The 16016-nt window shown below is 44.5% G+C and overlaps 1 protein-coding gene across 3 annotated transcripts in view; it reads left to right on the top strand.

Annotated features, from left to right (window-relative positions):
• Positions 1–162: 162 nt before the first annotated feature.
• PODXL2 (podocalyxin like 2) overlaps positions 163–16016 on the top strand; it is a 56435-nt gene continuing 40581 nt past the window's right edge. The window contains exon 1 of one of the 3 annotated variants that reach the window (XM_082209754.1): positions 163–590. In XM_082209754.1, coding sequence (XP_082065880.1) covers positions 539–590 — 52 coding nt within the window. In that variant the 5' untranslated portion in view covers positions 163–538. Of the gene's footprint in view, positions 591–15225; positions 15307–15490; positions 15516–16016 lie in introns of those variants that run through there. The other 2 variants (XM_082209755.1, XM_082209756.1) reach the window with 2 other exon arrangements.

The following is a 16016-nucleotide window of genomic DNA, read 5'->3' as shown; positions in this document are numbered from 1 at the left end:
GCCGCCCCCCTGCCCATTATTATTATTATTAGCCTTTGCTCCTTGCATTGGTCGCCGCCTGCGTTTGCTCCTTGCGCACACCCCTGAGAGAGAGGGGCGGGAGAGGCGCACGCGGCGGGGTTTGCAGAGGGAGCCTGGGCAGCGGCCAAGGCAGCATCTCTGGCTGGTTTTGGAGCAGAGCCACTCGCTCGTCTGACTGGCCGCGCACTGCAAGCAGCTCTGCCTCTGCCTCTCCTCGTCGTCGTCGTCGTCGTCTGCCCCCCGCCTTCCCCCCTGAAGCGAGGCCGCAGGGAGGGGGCGCCCGGAGAGCGGGGTGCTGCTGCTGCTGCTGCTGCTGCGGGGAAAGTTGCCGCTCGCTGGCGGGGAGGGAGGGTGATGCCTTCTGAGCGCGAGCTGCCGCAGGGGGGAGAGGTCCTTTCTGCGGCCGGGAGGGGCAGAGCCCCGCGGGCGGCGGCGGCAGAAGCAGCAGTAGCAGCAGCTGCACAAGCCGAGTGCGACTGAAGAAAGAGGCAGGCGAGCAGGAGGACGGAGAAGCACCATGCCGCCCTTCTTTCCGCGCTGGGCGCCGAGGCTGCTCCTGCTGGCCTGCGGTGAGTCGTTTCCTTTCCCAGGAACCCGAGAGGGATGCATCGGGAAGCGCAGATCCTGCGGTCCCCAAAGGCAGCCCCGGACAAAGGAAGGACCCCCCCCCCGCTGGGGATCCGAGGCTGCCTGCAGCGTGGGTGGGGATCGCCGTGGGGGAACCCCACGCTGGGGGTGGATCGGCGGGGCGGAGGATCTGGTCCTCTGAAGCAGCCCGGAATGGATGGTGGGGTTCCTAACTCGGGGGCGAGATCGCAGCTTGGGCGATTGAGGTGGGGGGCAGAATGGAAATCGAAGCCGTTTTCCTGGAGGTGGGGCTGGGTCGCGCAGCGGGAGGGGGCTCGTACACCTTGGCAACCTCTTAATCTGGGAAGAAATACACAAATAAAGGGGGAGGGGTTCGTATTAACTTTATTTCCAGTGCCAGTGTTTGAAAAGGTACACTTTGCGCGGGGGAAGGTTATTTATATTCTTGGAAGTTCCCGCTGTTGTTCCAATTCACCATGGTAAAGTATATACCGTACAGCTTATGTCCTTCCTTCCACATTGCTTTCTGCCTCCCTTTCCTTCAATGGAGTTTAGGTGCTTCTTATTTTAAGTGCCTTATCCTGTAGCAAGGCTAGTTGCCATTCTAAAGGCAACTATTGACTACCATTGATGTTTCAGTCAGTGGGGTATCTTCCTATGAGGAAAGGTGTTTCTGTCATATGGGGCCACATAATACTTACCTGTAGAAAACAGCCTGGTGAGAGTGTCTCAAAGGTAAGCATTTTGCTGTTCCACTTTAAGTTTTACTTTATGGTGCCATGGAAAGTCGTGAAGCACCTGCCCTGGCACTAAATAATGGCTTCTTTGTGTGTTGGAGCAGGGAGAATGTCAGTCTAGGCAACCTGGAACTCTCTTGTCACGGAACAAAACTTTGCAATTCAGAGAGTTCTAGCCCAGTTTCAATGCTGTGAAATTCAATGCTGCTTCACACACCATATTGGGAAGTGGTGTTATATCATGTGGCTACAAGCAGCAGGGAGCTACAAGAAACTGCAAATTCACTGCAGCCTATAGCCATATAACACAGGGACGCGGGTGGCGCTGTGGGCTAAAGCCTCAACGCCTAGGGCTTGCCGATCGAAAGGTCGGCGGTTCGAATCCCCGCGGCGGGGTGCGCTCCCGCTGCTCGGTCCCAGCGCCTTCCCACCTAGCAGTTCGAAAGCACCTCCGGGTGCAAGTAGATAAATAGGTACCGCTTACCAGCGGGAAGGTAAACGGCGTTCCGTGTGCGGCTCTGGCTCGCCAGAGCAGCGATGTCACGCTGGCCACGTGACCCGGAAGTGTCCCCGGACAGCGCTGGCCCCCGGCCAATAAATGTGAGATGGGCGCACAAACCCCACAGTCTGTCAAGACTGGCCCGTTCGGGCAGGGGTACCTTTACCTTTACCTATAGCCATATAACACATGGTGGGGGGTGGGATGGGGGTGGAACATCAAATGTATTTATTCAGTGCCCACACTGCAAACAGTGGGTGATATTTTTCCACTGCTGTTTCTCTCCATTTCAGGGAGGAGGGGGGGAATTGCTATAGATTTCACTTGTACATTTGCGTGGCATAGTTGTGATGGGCATTGTGAATTAGCATGGAATTTACTAACGCCAGCAAAAAAATAAATTAAATATAGTGGTTAAGAAATGTAGTAATTCAATTACCCTTTCACTGAAAAAAAATGGCTAGTGAAGATTTGGCTGAAATGACAAAGTTAACTGCATAGACCCGTTTAAGAGATGGGCAGCAAGTAGAGACATTTGAGGGAAGATGGTTTCCTTTCAGTGACTTAATGGACCTAATATGTGTTTGGATATTCAGAATGTTGATCTACTGAGAGTTGTTGTTAATATGGATTTGTATGTTTCAGTAGTGTTGTTTATTGTTTTAGGGGTTTTTTTAAGGGATGAAGAAAGCGTCCCTAGAGATTGTTGAAAATAGCCTTGATGTAGTACAGTTTCTGCGTGCCAAAGCTGAGTTAGGATTCCTGCATACTGTATTTTCCTCTAGGGACTGCATCCAGAATTACTTTGTACTGCACTGAGAATCATTTAACCCATAACATTGTCCTGTCACCTTTTTCCCCTTAGAGTATTTTGATTGTTTCTCTTTCACCAAAAATATGCTGTCGAGAAGTCCTGATACCAAATTAGACTCTAGTTCTAAAGAGCCTAATCTGTAAATTTTGAAAAGGGGGGTGGGGTATTAATTAAAGCCGATTAAGTACAGAAGTAATTATAATTAGAATAGGTAGGAGGCCTGTGCTTCTAATTTTGTATAATCTCATTGGAGATATTTAAAGATGGAGACCCCTTTCAAAAAAATAAAACGAAGAATGTTGGAAGGGGCTATTTTTCTTAATAATGTGAGTGAACAAGCTCAGTTTGTAATCTTGGTGAACAAAGTAAAATGGAACTTTGTAACAGGCCATTAAATGTTTTCTTAAAAAATATAAAATTAATCAATACTTGGCAGGAATCGGCCTGGAAGAATGAAGACCATCTGGTCATTCTGCCAGTGATGGGATTGGAGCAGAGCATGGTCACCCTTCTGCTTGTAAATTGTGTTTCATCTCTTAAGTATTGAGAATAGATCCTTCTGTAAAGAGACGCAAGTAAAGTTATGCTAGCCATGTTGGCCCCTAAGGGGAAAGAATCCATAATTCATGTTAGAACAACATCTTTCTCAGGCCGTTCAAAATATCACAAAATAGTATGCCAGCTTTAAAGTCCTGCAGAAATATGTTATCAGACTAGATTGTTTATTTAAAAAGGGGGAAAAGGAGAGAAAACCTGGCTGGTGGTAACACCGTAAGTCTGCAGCTGGTAGTGGCTTTAAAAAAGAATATGGGAGAAGGTAGCAGCCACTCAAATGACTGCACTTCTAGGGGCTATGCAGGCAACAGGCTTCACCAAGGCCTAGTGGGAAGAAGAAACATAACTGGCTGGTTCTCCATTTCTGAAAATACAAAAAATTGGCTGTTACCCAGGTTTATCTCCATCCATTAATGAAGCAAACAGGTTCCTTGATGGGGGGGGGGGGGAGAATGACAAGAAACTAGGGCAGGACCACAACAAAACTAGGCATAGCACCACCACAGAAAAGGCCATGTTCCCACCAGCCTAACCTTTTTTGGAGGAGGAGTATACAGCAAGACCTTGCAGCAGATATTACACTACAGGCAGGCTCATACAGGAAAAAGATTTCATAAATTCTCTCCCCACTCACTTAGGGCTTTATAGGTAAGAACCAACACCTCAGGGGGTTGGACTCGATGGCCCTTGTGGTCTATTCCAACTCTATGATTCTATGAATTTTCTGGTCACAAATTGGAATACAGCAGAGTTAGTGAAAGGCCAGTGTAATATTGAAGCACACACTAGAAGACATTCTGCTCTAGCTGCAGTTTCTGAACCACCTATTATTTATTTAAATATTTCTATACCTTGATTTTGTAAAAAAAAAAACATACAGCCTATAGAACATTACAATAAAGTCTTAGAGAACCCAATGTAGCCATTTGGGATCCAACTTCTATCACATGCTTCTTGGTGTGATCATAGAATATGGTAGAACTCTGGGACCTCAAACTGTTAGTTCATGTGGTGTTACAACAAAGCCTTTAAATAAGTATAACTGATTCCTAGCAATAGGTGCTTTTCTACAGGGGAGGCGACAGGACATCAACAAAACTGCTCAAAGGTTTTTGATGCTGTGTTGTGTACTGTATAGGTAAAGCCATGTCATATTTCTTAGTCCTCCTACAACTCATGGCAGGTGATAGATGGGCTAACAAAACACAAATATATGCTTTCCATAGATGGCAGCAGGTTCTAGACAAGACTGATTTGAAAACTCGGTGGGCAATCCAGTTATAAAATGGTTGATACAGTCCTTGTGCCAAGTCCTCTTTCATTTAGTGAAAGTCTATTATTATTTAAAAAAAACCGAAAGGCAGAAGTGGAAGCCTGCAAAAAAAATTTCACAAATCCTTTCTATTTGCATGCACACACTTACTCTTTGTATTCATGCATCCCTATTCACTCCATTTACATGTTATAATACTTGACTTCTTTCTCTGCACCCATTTCCAGTTTTCTGAGACAGCCCCCCTTTTCTGAAAATTAGAGCCATTTTTTAAAAATTGTGTTTTGCATACTTAATTTGTTTTATTATTCATTTATGTGATTTTAGGCTTGTAAAATAAAACAAATGAAGATAAAATAATAAAAAATACAGCAAGACAAAATGCAGCATTAAAACAAAATCAAATAAGTTCAAAAGTAGATAAAATAAATTTGAGAATGTGGGGGGGGGGGAATCAGCAAAGTTCAATTAAATGATTTAATGCAAGGATGGTTACATCCTAGTTCAATGGGCCTAATTCTATCAACCAGTAACATTTTTCTGCCCTGATGGGGATGGAAATCGCTCCCTCTCCTGGGAGGTGAGTGAGTGGAGAGGGGGTAATAACTACCCTTTAGCTGGTCTGTATGGATGGATTCCCTTGAAGCCCCCTAAAGTCTTGCTGCCTCTGATTTAAGAAGCTTGGGAAAATAAAAGGTCTTAGCACCTGACCCAGAAAAGTAATCACAGTTGGTGGCCGAGTTGACTTCTCTTGGGGGGACATTCCACAACTGGGATGCCACTACTGAAAAGGCCCTTTCATCTCATCCATCTCTGTCTAGCCATAATTAAGTGCTCTAACATTTATCCAAAGCTTGCTTAACTTCACAAGTAGGCAAATAATAAATGTGGACCTGCAAAGAAACTCTGAGGGGGGCAGGACAGGGCAAAGGGGAGAAAGGGCTTTCCATCTTATCCTTCCTCTCCCTTTTTTCTTTTTTTGGCCAATTTTTATTGCTTTTTAAAAAAATTAACAAGTTCACATCAAATTACAGTGGTACCTCAGGTTAAGAACTTAATTGGTTCTGGAGGTCTGTTCTTAACCTGAAACTGTTCTTAACCTGAAGTACCACTTTAGCTAATGGGGCCTCCTCCTGCTGCTGCGCTGCCACTGCACGATTTCTGTTCTCATCCTGAAGCAAAGTTCTTAACCCGAGCTAATATTTCTGGGTTAGCAGAGTCTGTAACCTGAAGTGCATTTAACCCGAGGTACCACTGTAATTTGAATTTAATGCATACTTAAAAGTTGACGTCCCACCCTTGTTCTCCCTATCTTGCTGCATTATAAAACATTTATTTATCTGCTTACCAATTTATGATGCTGCTCATCTCACTGGCTTAATCCCTAAATCCCCATGTTAGCTTCAAGACTGTAAGGTTTGAGCTCACTCCTTTTCCCATTTGGACCTGAAATGCATAGTTTTGCCTTGGACTCGGGATCAATATGGCAGGCTGCATTCATCTCTTGCCCACAAGGCACTCTGTGCTCTTCAGTGGCATAGGAGCCAAAGGAAGAACTGAGCATCCTTTCTCTCCACTGTGGCCTCAAAGAAACTTTGGGGGCTTCTGCGAGGCTGAAGGGAAGCGAGTGATGGGCTGCATCTGAATTTCAACCACTCTAAACAGCCAAGTGTGACCAGCTGGGACTAATGCCTGTATGCCATCATCTTGTGGTCTTCCAGATGTGGAACTCCTATCAACCCCAGCTGCATGGCTGATAGTCAGGAATCATGGCTGTTGTAGTCTATCCACATCAGAAAAGCCACAGGTCCCCCCCCCCCATGTATATAAATTTGGCCTTCACAAATCTTTGTTTGTTTATTGCAAATTGGGGGGGGGTGGCTGAAATAGTGGTACAGACCATTTCTGTCCCTAAGTTATTAAGAGGTTGGGGGGTTGCCTTTAACATATGAGATTCACTGAAGCAACAACTGGGTATTTTAGGTGTAGTTCAATATCTAACATAGTTTTGAGGTTGCCTTTAAGTTCAGCTCCACAGTTATGGGTTACTGAGATGAGGAAAGCTTGTTCCCATCCTTGGAACACGGTGGCCATACTGAAGGAAGTGCTTTCACTAGGAAACATTGGCACGTCCTTCTGGAACGGAAGCCCTGCCAGGCTGGAGGAACAAGACCATTGTAACATTATGGTAGAAAGAGTGCATCAGACATTAAGTGTTAGGACATGTAATTTCTCCTGCCTTGCCCCATAAGCTTCTCCAAAATCTTCATTCCTTCCAATGCCTACAGAGGCATTGCAATAACCTCGCAAACGCTAGCCCTGCTTTTTAATAGGGTTGTTAAATTCAGCAAATTAAAAAGTCATAAAGCACTCCGCAGCAGCTGTTGTTTTAAGACTCCAGATGTATAAGCAATTGGGAAATTGTAGCTGTGTTTGGACAATGATATTAAGCCAATATTGACAGGTGTTTTGCCCATCCATGCAGCTCCTTCACTTCTCACTTTGTGACATGAGCAATCAAATCAGGAAGTTTCTATCCATAGCAGTAATGTGGTTACCATGTTCAGAACAAACGGGATATTATACCATATTTGAGCCATGGTTTTAATATCCCAGCTTGTTCTGAAGCTGCTGACCATAGTTTTCCAGGTTGGCTAATTAGATATTTCCTTGTTTAATTGTGGCTTGTGTGAAGGGGCAGAAGACTCGATCATATTTAAGCTTATTAAATTGAGAGATATCATCCCTTTCCCCCCTTACTTCTGACCATGGAAAGGAAAAAGCAATGTGCCTGGTTGATGGGACACCCAACTGTCATGTTGTGAATGAAATACTTTCATCAGCTTTGATCAATGGGAATTGTTCTTAAGTAAATGGAAATAGGATTTCTCCATAGTTTCTCTGCAATTCCAGGCCAACACTTCTAGACTGTAGTAGGACATGGGTAGGCAAACTAAGGCCTGGGGGCCAGATCCGGCCCAATCGCCTTCTAAATCCAGAATCAGCATGTTTTTACATGAGTAGAATGTGTCCTTTTATTCAAAATGAATCTCTGGGTTATTTGTGGGGCCTGCCTGGTGTTTTTACATGAGTAGAATGTGTGCTTTTATTTAAAATGAATCTCTGGGTTATTTGTGGGGCATAGGAATTCGTTCATTCCCCCCCCCCCGCCCAAATATAGTCCAGCCCACCACAAGGTCTGAGGGACCAGCCCCCTGCTGAAAAAGTTTGCTGACCCCCTAATAGCACAATGCTAGAACTTTGTTGCAATGTTACTAAATAACTAGGATGAATAACTAGGATGGTTTGCCCAGGTTCATCCCATCAAAGGTAAGAGTCCCTTCCCTTAAAGTAGTGCCTTTAACTTCCCATAATGAGATCTTCCATCTGCCAGGCACAAGATTGATCTCGGTCCTTGAGACTCCCTGGGGTTCTCATTCACGTAATGGCTCCTAAATAATTTTATGGTGATGAGAGGTAGCAGATGCAATCTGCTGCTAACTAAATTCTTAGCCTAATTAATAATCAGTGAAGGTTGTGGCCGTTCAAATGCTTGAACTGATTTTCCTGCTGCTACTGGGAACACGGATTTTATTTCACCAGAGGTCACATCTACATCACATTTTGAATACACATTTAGAGCACTTTACTCCCCCTTAAAGAGTCCTGAGAACTCTAGTTCCTAATCCTAGTAATTGCAGCAATATAAGAGGCAAACTACAGTTCCCAGAATTGCTTTGGGGAAAACCATGTCCTTTAAATGTATGGTGTGGATGTGATCTATAGTGAGGATGGGTTCTATTGCCACAATAGGTAGCCTCAAGTTTTCTCTGGGAACTTAAGTTTATTTCTGGAATTAGCGGAACAGGAATTACACCGCTATTGGAAAAGTTATATTGGAAACTGAGGGTAAAAATGTGCTGCAGGCTGTTTTTAAGCCTGACACTGTGTTTAAGCCTGACACTCCGATGGCATAGTAGCAGACATTCCTCAGCTAAGCTACATGGAAGTTGATTATGTTTACTACACAGTTTGGATGAATGAGTGCTAGAGATGAGATCTTTCTACAGAAGGACATCTCTTTTCCTTCCTTGGTCACCCTGTTCTTTTGTGTGTACAGTGCTGTGAGATTCCAGAGGGTGTTAAATGCATCTTCCTCCCTTCGGCTATCTTGCTTGACTAATTCCTTGTTAGTTAATCTGCTCGACTTCAGCAAATTGGGATGGCTACACATCCAACGCAGTCAATCTTTCTAAGGAACTGTTTCTTTAATTATAGGCACCCGAGGTTTAAATAACTATATTCATACTCCAAGGGAGAGCTCCAGGTGACAGAGTATGAATTAGAGCATACTTGTGCTTGAAATGAGGAACAGCCTTGTAGGATGTTGTGGATAAATAGGCAAAATGGGAGCACTGAAATTGGCCAAAAGGAAAACTATATGGTCTCCTAGAGCCCAGAGGCTATGCGATTTGCTCTCAGTTCTCAATGGTACAGTAATTTGGATGAGCTGTCCCCAAAGAATAAGGCTAACATATCTCATTTACATGAATATAGCTTGGGTGGATTCACACATGAGGCAAGGGGTAGCTGGGATTGCAAATCTTACTGCTTCTGGATTGTGCTTTTCACTTGCAGAAGCATTCATATACTTTCTCTTCACCAACTCTCCTTCATATGATCTGACATAGTGGACAAGAGGACCCAGAAAAACACTGTGCTGTGGCTGGGACTATTGCCTTCCCTGTAGCTCCCTGTGTTGTTTGAGCAGCCTAGCGTTAAGCTTTTCCTACCGACTACTCTGCAGGTCTAGGAGAGGACCATTGCATTGTTCTTCTCCGTCAGAAATAGGGAAGGGTGCCTTCACAACCCTCTGTGGGCACTTTAGTGGAGGTTGCTCATTGGCTGTGAGTCCTGGAAGACCTGCTCCCTGGCCTTGCAGGCCCCTGCCTGGTCTGGTGAGGTCCTGACTGACACCCAGTTGCAAAAGCTGAGGCTGCTGAACAGACTCTTGGGTTGGGGTATTTGTGTGGGGGGAGGGGGGTGTTACTGTTGCTCATACTAATTTTTTGTGTCTCTATTTTTAGAGCTTCTTTTGATGTATGTGGAAATTGTTCAATTTGGTTGTGTACTTTTTCATGTGTTTTATTTATTATTGATGACTACTTCTCCTATATTTGTAATTATGTAATTTATAATTTTATTTCATGTTGTAAGCTGCTTTGAGCATGGTTTTCACTATGAAAAGGTGGCGATGAAAATAAAATGATGTATGTATGTATCTACGTATGCTCTATTTTCCTGCAAGTGTACGGTATCTCTGCAGCCCTCACTCATCTTTAGGTTCTTGGGATATCCATGCATAGACATCCTACTTAGAAACAAATAGTTTCTTTCCATAGATTGACAAAGAGGTGGGATTATAATTCCAAAAAAACCCAGGATTTTTTTAAAATGCAAAATTAATTCTAACAATCTGCTGGTTTACAGTCTTGTGTGCCACTAGTCAATATTCATGTGTCCCCTACACAACATCATGGGTCGTTAAACTGACATTTGCTTCCCTGCTTTTTGCTACTAGCCCAGAAAATATACAGGGCTCCTGGGAATGTGGGTGTGCTAGAATCTCTGTGGGGTGCCTGCCTCTTTCCCGGCTTGGTCTGTGCCAGAGGAATGCTGACCTCTCGCCTATGTTTTCTGCAGTCCTAATTAGAAGTGATTGCTCTGCTGGGCTTCCTAATCCTGCATTCAGAATGTTCTACTAATAAATGAGAGACTGGCAGCAAAAGTCGTGGGGGGGGTTGTAGATATAGGGGTGCAGGACTCATTTCCTATAGAGAAGGAACCAGGGTCAGATGCTTTGGAATAATCATGGGGAGATAGACAAAAGGGCTCTGTCTGGGCTCTGAGCTCTCTCTGTGTTCACAGGCGGAAGCCACTGAGATTGTGGCTTTCTTGGTGCAAACCTGCAATCCTGGTGAGCCTCCAACATTGTGCGTGCAATCTGCACTACGTCCTGCACCGCCAACGTGGAGCAGCAGGATGTCAGCCCAATAAGCACCACGGACACGATTGCAGGAACCGCTTAAGCGTGGAGTTGCCTCGTACTGCACCATTTCTTTGTCAAGACAAACGGCTCATCAGGCACCTGCTTTTTTTGACTGCGGAAGAAGCGTGTCAAATCACGATGGCACAACATTTCTGCCGACTCAGGGATTTTAAAAATATATAGTTAAGCTGTGATAAACTGCAGGAAACAATAGCTCGGAAGAAGGTGCAAGGATCGTAAAGCCGACAGACAGCTCCTCACTTTTCATATAGCCAGATTTTCTCCTTTCTAACCATTAGAAATGTTCCTCTTCTACTCAGTTGGGAATAAAATGAAACTCTCAATCACCCTTGCTCTCATTCTGTATGAAAGAACACAGATAATAGCATAGGAAAGATGATCATGGGTTGGCAATGTGTTTGTTTTTAGCGCTACTTCTGGATTGGATTTGCAGCCCTCTGCCTGTAAGAATTGTTCTGCTTGATGGTGCTAAAGATCTGTCTGTGTGGAGGCAATGTACTGGGGCAACGGGCCAGATACCACCATAAAGTTCACAAATAAGAGCACAATGGGTTCAACCACCCCATTTTTTCCCCAGCTTCTCGTAATCAGTTATACTGCCTTTGGACATGGAAGTTCCATTCTTCATTATCATGTCTGATAGCCATTGACAGACCTTCCTCCACAACCTTGCCTAATCCTCCTGGGGGAGGGGGTGGGTGCAAAAATCTAAACATCCTGTGCTAATGGATTCCATAAGCCAATTACACATTTGCGCAAATAAGTAGTTTGTTCCATTTTTCCTGTATTTTTTGCCTGCCAGTTTCACCAAATCCGTGGGGAGCCACTGTATTTTCTAAAAATGATTCACTATTTCCCCACTGTAGCTTAACTCACTGCTATCCTGCCCTCAAATTTTCTCCCTGACAATGTGTAACAGAAGTTCCTTGGGATCTCTGCCTTCCTTTTTCCACCAGTAGCTTGTACATCAGGGGACATCAGCGGCAGATGCTTCTTTCAGCTGATCATTGTTCCCCTGTCTCAAGTGATTATCAATAAATGACCGTTTTGGACCGAGGTCCCTATTTTGAATAACATCTGCTGGACAGATGCTTGGGCACAAATTTGGAGAGCCTCTCAAATGAAAGCCAGATATAAACTGAAGCAGGTTAGCATGGGGTCCTTCTATGAGGTCCTACCCCCCAGTTGGCATAATCTTCACTTGTAGTTTGTTCTGAATGAGGTATTTTATCTCAAGCAGCAGATATTGAGGTACTATAAAGAACAGGAATAGCTGTTTGAGTTCATTTACACAAAAAATTGTGCCCCTCAATAACACTCAAGTATGGCAGTAGTTACCGCCTGCTGCCTCCACATTTATTCTTCACTAATATATGTAGGAGATAGCCACTGTGTCAAAATCTGAGTGGACCAATATTTGTATTTCCCATCACCTTCATTAAAGCTGCTGTTCCTCAGGCAGTCAAACTGGGACAATGAGGCCTGCATCTTCTGCCTTTCCTAACTCTTTGTCTTGTGAACCTAGAAGAATAACTTTTATTTTGTACTGTGTATCTGTGTGGCAGGAATTTGCCAGAGGACAATGTTTTTACTCTGGAAGGAAATTCCTTATTTATTATATGTATTTGGGGCAGTTTAATTACACTTGCTGCTCTGACATTGCTCTGGTTCGTAGGCTAAGTTGGTAAAGATGTGTTGATTTCCTGGCTAAGGGCAGAGAGGCCTAAGTGCTTCCACACCAGCCTTTTTAATAAATAAATAAATAAATAAATATTATTATTCTTTTTTTCCTACACCAGACTTTTTATCCAGTGTTGCTCATTCATCTCTGAGACTCCAGATTACATTCCTTCCAAACCATTGCATTCCTATCTCTCTCCCCTATTTGTTTTTTTTTAAATGGCATTAATATAGCCTTTGTTTGTCATATTTCTTTCCTCCTAAACATCGTAGACTCCACGTTATCCACTTGAACCTCACAATTATCCAAACTGCTTTGTCAGTCTTTATATTCTAAAAAAAGGGGTGGGGAATCTCAGACCTGGGGGCTGAATGGAACACCCCAAGCCAGGCCACACACCCTCCCCGGCCATATCTCCTATGAGTCCTTATTTGAATCTTCCTTGGGTGTTTTTGCTGGCCTGGAATGTGTTCTTGAGTTCCGATAATGCTTCTTGGTTGCATAGATGGCAAGATGATGGAGGTGTGTGAGTGTGTGTTGGAAAAAGGCCCTGGTGTACAAAGGTAACATTTACCTTCATTACTCCACCCACCTTTTCCTCTGGAAGGATGCTCAGCAGGTTCCTCACCCCTGTTCTAATACAGCTTAAATAAAATTTGGATCCCCATTTTCTGCACCTAAGATAAGCTAAATGTTCCCTGCTCATTTTGTTATATGTAGCAGGTACTGGTATCTTCTCCCCCTCCGCCCATGAAAGTGTGATTCAGAAGTATCCTTACAGACCATGAGTTTGTAAAAAAAAAACCACTTCTTTTCTCAGTCCCTTAACCAACAGAACTCCTATTAGCAGAAGACTCAAATCCTTTGTAAGAGGCAGTCCTAAGATTATTGGCAGCTCTTGCAATCGGACTCTTTCAGTGTATATGGGAGTCCCTGCATGGTGTGTGTTGAGTGAGCTCACTGAGCGGGGAGCAGATGGAACTAACTAGCAGTGCCCCAAAAGTCAGCTCACACCCTTCTGGACATACCTTGATATCTGTGAATCCAGTTGAACATGTGAAGCCCCACACCCCTCAAAAAAAGTGTGTGTGTGTCGAGGAGCTTCTCTGCAGTCAAAAGAACACTGCACGAATCAGGTGTGACCCTGGGAAAAGTAGGAAGGCAGATGGTTTCAAGGCTTCCAACCTCATAGGCATTTCTGTTACAGGTCATCATCTGTGGCTGTAGGTTGGAGACTATAGGTGAAAGTGCCCCTCGTCTTCCCCTAGGAAAAGGACTTGTCTTATCCTCATTCCAAGCTTTCGGAGGGAACTTGCCCCCTCTTGCTCGCTGGCTCGTGGCCAAATGAGATTTTTTAAAATGCCTTCTGCTTCCCTCATACCCAGGACATGTTGTTAGCACATTTCATCCTTACATTATTATAGTTGGAGGTAGTGTGTGTTGTGTGTGGTGGCATTCTCTCCAGTATATGCCATAGGACTCCTTTCATTATTTATTAATGCATTGTTTATTATTACATCCACCTTTCCTTGAAGGTAGTCAAGGTGGGGTGCATAGTTTATTTATTTCCATTACGTCCTCAAAACAGTCCTGCAACCTGGGTCAAGCTGGGAGAGTGCCTGATCACTCAGTGAGCTTCCTAGCTGAGTGGGAAAATGAACCTAAGTTTCTCAGGTCCTGTTTGTTATTACTTTGATGGCTGTATGACACATTTCACTTGGAAACAGAAAATCCATATAAGAGAAATCCAATTTAGCCCCACATGTCAGGGAATTCAGCAAGCTAGGGGGAGAAGCTAAATTTGGGATATAAGCAATCAGTATTGGGGGTGTATTTTAGTTAAGAGGTTCAACCATTATGCCATACTGTGGGGTTTGGTTTTGTCTTGTCCTGGATGCTGGCTCTGAGAGTACCATTGCCTTGGTTGGTGGCTATGAAGATAGTCAGCTAAGAGGAGGAATTTGAGGAGAGGATTATGATGGCACTGCCACATGATAATAATGCTGGGGTTTTCCCTGCCACAACATAGCCTCTGTGGATTAAATGATGCTTTCAGACACCCCCATTGGCAGGATTGGATTAGATGACCCCTGGGGTCCCTTCCAACCCTACAGTTCTATGATTCTTTTTATTTATTTAATTGCAGGCTTGGGGGGGGTGGTTGCCTGTTTTGGGAGAGTGCCTACCTTTTTTGTCTGCAATTTTTTTGGTTTTTGCAGGGGAATGGTATAGGTGTTTTGCCTGGGGTGCATTCTAAGAAACAGATATTTCATGGTTTCTGTAACAGATTTTCAGATGCAGCCCCCAATCTCAAAAAGGTTGGGGACTCGCACAGCTGGGCCCAGGAGGTTTCAGGGCAAGAGTGCTAAAGTTGTAGAGAGGAATACAGTGCCAGATGCCTGTGCGTGTGTCTGTCTTTATAATTTCGCAGGGAAACTCACTTGTCAAAGGCCCTCCTGCTTTTCAGCATTGTTCTTTGTGTAACCTCGTTTCTTACGTTCTAGTCAGTGACACTCACGTTCCATTACACTGAAGTGTTTTCCCCATTCTGGGGTTGCCATATGGCAGGCTGTAAACCAATTAGTCCCTCTCTTTTGGCTGCCTGGCTTGGCTTGGCTTGTTTGCTTCTTTAGCTCTGCTTCAGTGTTATGCCATGGGCAATCCTAATTATTTCAAATGGAAAAGTTAACACAGGCATTGGCAACCTCAGGTCTGTTTTCATCCCTCTGTGCTTAGGCCTTAAGAGGCTGCCATGGTGTGCTGGCAAGTGTGTTTTTCTGCGCAACACGTGGCTTTTTCAGCGTAGGCCTGCACACTATATAACACTTCTAGGCCCTTTGCCCATACATATCCCTTAATGATGTTCAGTTTCTAGCCTATTGGCATCCTTTCTACAGGCTTTTAATCAACTTGTCGTCCCCTCCCCCCCCCCCAGTGCCCTGGACTTTCTTCCATGCCTTTTCTGGATTCTTGAGCTTAGTCTCACTTTGCCTCCTCGGCCTAGACCAGGCCCCTGACATGGCTCCAACACTAAGCCTCCTGACTCATTCAGTCCCCCTGCCCAACAGGTGGTTCCTCCTGATAGGTTTCCTTTTGGCTTTACAACTGGCCTAGTGTTTCCTTGGAGTTTTGTCCTTTGCTCTGTTAACTGTGTCGCTGCTTTGGGGATAACCTGCATCTGCTGTCCTTTGGGAATGGGCTCCCCCCCCCCACCATGCCACAGCTGTTCATCTGAGGAACAAGTCTCCCTTTCTTTGACAGCCATCCTGTGTAAAATGTATGCTACAATCCTACCGCTGTAGTCTTCTTGCTGCTGTTCGCAGAATTTTGATTTCCTTTTTATTCCCTGGTAGCTTATTTTTACAGAAGAAGTGACCTCGGCTGCACCCACTTTGCCAGCTGAATTCTGTGAGCGATTCCCACAATCGCTAAAACTGTGATAAAGCTCCTCTCATTCCTGTCTTCTCCTCCTCCCCCTAACTGTGCCGTGATATGACTTTTAAATAGTTGGAAGGCAATTTGAGTCACACATTCACCGCCTTTTCATGCCTTGCGATAAGCTTCGCCTATGCTGGCCATGATGGTTAAGGTTTGGCCAGCTTCACTTTACTTGGTTCCATTGTAAAGGCACAACCCTCCATGTTGTGGTCAATCCAACTGTATATATATGTTTGTGTGCGTGTTGTATTCTGTTTGGTCTGGTTTAACTCTGCCAGCTACGGTGCTTCAAATATCGAGGGGGAAAGTTTCAATTAATGAAATCCATAACCCCACCTCA

The sequence above is a fragment of the Podarcis vaucheri genome, assembly GCF_965113315.1.
Source record: "Podarcis vaucheri genome assembly, chromosome: 2".
Classification (NCBI taxonomy): domain Eukaryota; kingdom Metazoa; phylum Chordata; class Lepidosauria; order Squamata; family Lacertidae; genus Podarcis; species Podarcis vaucheri.
The sequence above is the reverse complement of the archived record's forward strand: the minus strand, read 5'-3'. Positions and strand labels throughout refer to the sequence as shown.